Source organism: Nematolebias whitei, chromosome 19 (assembly GCF_014905685.2).
Source record: "Nematolebias whitei isolate Nwh7 chromosome 19, NemWhi1, whole genome shotgun sequence".
Taxonomy (NCBI): domain Eukaryota; kingdom Metazoa; phylum Chordata; class Actinopteri; order Cyprinodontiformes; family Rivulidae; genus Nematolebias; species Nematolebias whitei.
Window position 1 is genome coordinate 38906370 of NC_056516.1, and position 5402 is coordinate 38911771.

At 50.8% G+C, this 5402-nt stretch overlaps 1 protein-coding gene across 1 annotated transcript in view; it reads left to right on the forward strand.

The window, feature by feature from the left end:
- The first annotated feature begins 797 nt into the window (after positions 1-797).
- Positions 798-5402, forward strand: part of nedd9 (neural precursor cell expressed, developmentally down-regulated 9) — a 47086-nt gene continuing 42481 nt past the window's right edge. The window contains exons 1-2 of the mRNA XM_037693066.1: positions 798-886; positions 1800-2169. Of these exons, the coding sequence (XP_037548994.1) occupies positions 798-886; positions 1800-2169 (459 nt within the window). The remainder of the gene's footprint in view (positions 887-1799; positions 2170-5402) is intronic.

Sequence of the window (5402 nt, forward strand, 5' to 3'; positions counted from 1 at the left end):
AAGCTCAGGGATGGAACCTGTCCAGGTGTCCCTGATGGACTGAGACCTGTCCAGGTGTCTCTGTGATGGACTGAGACCTGTCCAGGTGTCCCTGTGATGGACTGAGACCTGTCCAGGTGTCTCTGATGGACTGAGACCTGATGGACTGAGACCTGTCCAGGTGTCCCTGTGATGGACTGAGACCTGTCCAGGTGTCTCTGTAATGGACTGAGATCTGTCCAGGTGTCTCTGATGGACTGAGACCTGATGGACTGAGACCTGTCCAGGTGTCCCTGTGATGGACTGAGACTTGTCCAGGTGTCTCTGTAATGGACTGAGATCTGTCCAGGTGTCTCTGTAATGGACTGAGATCTGTCCAGGTGTCTCTGTAATGGACTGAGACCTGTCCAGGTGTCCCCCGCCTCTCACACAGTGACTGCTGGACACGGGCACCAGTGACCCAGAAAGGAAGAAGTGAGTAAAGACGATGGATGGCTCATGGAATATTTTGCTAACAGGTAACGTTGACTCCAATAGTTAAAGCCAAAGGTGACTTGAAGTTCATGTTGGGACACTCACACGCAGCCTTGGCTGTTGTTGAGGCAGAACCTCGGATGTGGGAGGAGTTCGGTGAGACCTTGGATGAAGACTCTCTGTCGGCTCCGAGGAGATTCTGACAAACCATCAGGTGAGGATGAGGAGCAGCTCTTTACTAACACTGTTCAGTGAAGGTGGTGCTGCTGACCTCAACCAGTGATGTCATCGGGAGGTGGAAGAAATACTTCTCAGACCTTCTCAGTCCCACCAGCACGTCTTCCATGGAGGAAGATGAGTCGGGGGTCTTCAGGGTTGGTCTGTCCAGAACCGTGGCCGAGGTCACCGAGGTTGAAAAGCTCCGAGGCAGCAGGTCTCCGGGGTGGATGAGATCCTCCCCGATCTCCTTAAATCTCTGGATGTTGTGGAGCTGTCTTGGTTGACACACCTTTGCAACATCACATGAACATCTGGGGCAGACTGGTGGTTCCCATCGTCAAAAGAGGGACCGGAGGGTGTGCTCCAATCACAGAGGCCATCACGCTCCTTAAGGTCTGTTCAGGGGTTCTGGAGAAGAGAGTCCGATCGTTGGTCCAACCTCAGATCCAGGAGGAACAATGCAGGTTCCGTCCTAGTTGTGGAACAGTGGACCAGCTCTTTACCCTCACTAGGGTCCTCAAGGCGTCATGGAAGTTTGCCCATTCAGTCTACATGTGTTTTGTGGACTTGGATCAGGTACTGGACCATGTTCGTCCAGGTACACTGTGGGGGCCCGTAGCTGCAGGTTGTTGGCTCCGCCCTTTAATTCAGGCCGGCGCTGAACATCCAGCAACGCTCGTTTAGAGTTTATTTTGTTCTTGAAGTCGGGTCCACCTCTGTGCTATGAAGAACTTCGAGACCTTCTGGTTCATCCAACCTTTATTTCTGCAGGTTCGTCTCATTGATCCTCGAGTGACGACGACAAATGATCGTGTTACGATATTTTTGGACTGGTCCTTTGGTTTTGATCTGCTCAGAAACGGGATTATAATGAAATTATGACCCGGTTCTGACTGGGTTAAACTGGGCCAGCCCAAAAATATCGTAACAATCATAAAACGTGTACAAATTGAAAATAAGTGAAAATAAAATGGTATATAAAAATGTAACATAAAAACATCTAGGTTGTAAGGCGGTGTAGGTTTTCACAGGAACGTTACAGATGTTTGAAGCCACTTAGAGAGGTCAAGGTCGGGTCAAGGTCAAGGTTGTAAAATCTATAGAAATAAACGTTAAATGTTCTGAAGAGTCCGGTGTTTGTCTCCGCAGAACCTGATGGCCAAAGCGTTGTACGACAACGTGCCCGAGTCCCCCGAGGAGCTGGCCTTCCGTAAGGGGGACATCCTGACGGTGATGGAGCAGAACACCGGGGGCCTGGAGGGCTGGTGGCTCTGCTCGCTGCACGGCCGCCAGGGCATCGCTCCGGGAAACCGCCTCAAGCTGCTGATCGGACCCGCCTTCGAGGCCCAGGCGTCCGCCGCGCCCACCGCCGCCCCGTCTCCTCCTCAGAGCTACCACCAGAACGCCGGCCCGCGGGCCCAGAGCCCATTCCAGAACCAGCAGGGCATCTACCAGGTCCCACCGAGGAGCGTCGCTGCTGAGAACACGCCCAACAAGGTGAGACGGGTCCTGCAGCCGCCGCTAACGAGCTGCTCTTTAATTGGCTTTTTGATTAATTCAGTCCGTGGAGGAGACATGACCTCCTCCCAGAGCTGGTCTTCACCTGGTTCTGATCGGAGCGAGAGACCGGACCGGCTGATTGTTGCTCCGTGGGGGGATCAGCTGCTGAGCTGATGAGGAGAACTGCTGAAGGTGTTCAGTCCGGTTCAAACGCTTCGTTTCTTCACGTCCTCTTTAACGGTTCTTCTGTTTCCTGGGGGGACTCGGGAGCAGGTTTCGGGTTCTTCGGGGGTTTTGGTGTCTCAGGATCAGAATCGGATCCTGCTGTTCGTTACATTGGTGAGGTTCTGATAATCCTAAATATCAAGGGGGAAATTAAAAAGCAAAAGTTCAGGACTTGAGGATAAATTGTCTGGCCTAAGGGGGGGGCCACTTATTTTTTAAGATGGCCAGTCCCCCCCAGTCCCCCCCTTGGTGGCGCCCCTGCTTCGTGCCCCACCAGCCAGATGTGATAGCAGCTAAAGACGTGCAGCTTCAGCCCTCACAGGGATGTGTGAGCATCAACCTTTAGCTCTGTCCTCCTCGTCCTCCGGCAGCTCCACGCTCCGACACGAGCCGAAAACGTTCTTCAGCCGTGTCACTTCGGCTCCTCGGACGAGCCGAGGCCTTCAGGAGACGGATGGAATCGGGCGAAGGAGCTTTCACGTCCCGAGAGGTTTTTACTCCGATCTGCTCCGAGCGGCTGATGACTGCGCTCAGGTGGGTCAGGAGGTGAGCCGGCCTGAAGGACCTGTCAATCATCCCAGGAGGTTCAGAGGAGGAGCCGTGGTAACGAGACCAGTTAAACGAGCCGAGGACTCGGTTCTGGTCTCAGATTAAATGAAGAATGGATCTAACCGGACCTTGTTACAGTTTGTTGACTCATCCTGAACGGTTCCCGTCTTTCTGTCATCGTGAGTCTGGTTCTGGTTAGAATCCAGACCCGGTTCAGTTTTTGTTTTAGCTTGTCTGTGGTGGCCAGAGGTGGACTGATGGGTCCACACATGGATCCAGGGTGGTCTAGAACTGGCTTCACTGTGAACACAGGGACCCTGTGGACAGGGACCCTGTGGACAGGGACCCCGTGAACAGGGTCTTGGTGGTTCCTGACCGTCAGAACCAGTGAGCTTTGTGTGGTTTGGTCCATTTTCCAGTTCGGGTCAGAACCATCATGAAACCTGGACTAAAGAACTCGTTGACCTTCCAAAGGTGAGCCTTGATGTCCCTTTTTGTCTCTGTCTACTTCTGGACTTTCCCTGGAGGTTCTGGACGTCAGAACCGTCCTCTTTGGGTTCTGATGTCCAGATTATGGTGCCCAGGGATTAGATTAGCTGCTTTGATCAGGCAGGATTAGAGCTCTGTTCTCACGCTGCTCGTTAGGCTCTCCGTCTGATCGGGTTCAGCTGTTTGGACCGGTTCTGGAGCCGGCCGACGGCCTCGTGGGACTCTGGACTTAATGACCTCCATTAATGAGTTCGGCTTGTTTGTCGGCTGCTGTTTCTGAGAGCAGAGGACGCTGCAGGAGTCGGACCGACAACCTTAAGTGATCAGAACAAGCTAAATGAACAGTAGCTGAAATAAGCAGAGCATCAACTAAAATGAGCAGATAAGTAGCTAAAGCAAGCTAAATGCATGCTTAATTTAGCAAAACAGTAGCCAAAAGTTAGAGCCAGTAACACCATAGCTAAAAGCTACAAACAGCTAAAGCTAAAAGGAGCTACAGAAGACTAAAGTGGAGGCTGAGGTAGGAGCGACAGGAAACGTTCGCTTCATCTGATCAAGTGTTTTTAGTTTTTGTTCAGGAAGTGATTTAAATCAGAACGCGTCAAAGTTTCAGCTGATACGTCCAACCAGCAGCTGATTGATGATGTCACAGGGTCCGTTTCCTCCCAGAACCTCAGCCGGTCCCGGTCCGTCTTTGTCCCGTGGAGGACTCTCGAGCAGCTCCTGCCTGGGTGGGAACAGATGTTTGCTCAGCTCCTCGTGACGTCATCACTAAATATTTACCCTCGGCGCCGGGCGGACTCAGAGCGGCGAGACGAACGAGCGGAGAGGTCAGAGGTCGTTCAGAGGCCGGACCTTCAGGGAGCGGCCCGCCGGACCTCTCGGCTTCCTGTTGCCGAGTCGGTGCCGAGAACGTTTTTGGTAAAAACGCGTCGGCAGCTGAGCTGAAACAACCACAGCCGAATCCAAGCTGAACCAAGCTGTTGTCTCGTTCCTGACAAGCAGCTAAAGAGCAGCTAAAGTGTCAGAAAGTAAATGTGAAAACTCTTTAACTTTAAAAATTATAACAAAACTTTCGTCTGTCCTGAAATATAAAGTTTATTTATTTACTCCTATTTAATCCTCACTAAACAATTAGTCCTTAAATATATTTGTAACAACGAGGAGCAGATGAGGCCCGCGGGCCTTCAGGTGAACACGTGTTCCTCAGAGGTTCTGGTTCTGCTCTGGACTGAGCCACAGACTCCATCACTGTGTTGTCAGCTGAGCTCTAAACGGTTAAGAATGCCCTTTACTCACGTCTGGGTTTATTTTAGCTCCTTTAACTCGACTCGGCTGTGGCCCAACAGAACCAGCAGAACCTCGCTGCGTGATGAACACGCACGCAGGAATTCCAGCTATGAGCTCCTGAGATCATCCTGCTCGGGTCGACTGATGAGAAACACATGGAGCGCCGTTAGTCACTCCAGCTCAGATGAATGGAACTCCTTTCCATAGAAGGAGGTGCGTGTGTAGCTCCTCCCACTTCCTGTTTCTGCCACTTTCATCAGAAAAGAAACGTCAGAGTCTTCACCTGAAACGTTCTCAGGTCCAAACTGACCCACTGGACCACAGAGTGTTAGGGACTTTAGCTTCTAGATCATCTTTAGCTTCTAGTTAGCCCTTAGATACTTTTAGCTAGCCTTTTGCTGATTTTAGAGTTTAGATAATCATTTATTGATTTTAGCTAACCTGTTCCTTCTTTTAGTTTTTAGCTAGCATTTTCCTATTAACAATTTATCTTTAGCTAGTCTTTTTCAACTTTCAGCTAACCTTTTCCTCTTTTAGCTGTTGGTTAGCCTCTCCTACTTTTAGCATCCAGTAGTTTTTTTCTACTTTCAGCTAACTCTTTCCTTTTTTAGCTGTTGGTTAGCCTCTCTTACTTTTAGCCTCTAGCTAGTTTTTTCTACTTTCAGCTAACTCTTTCC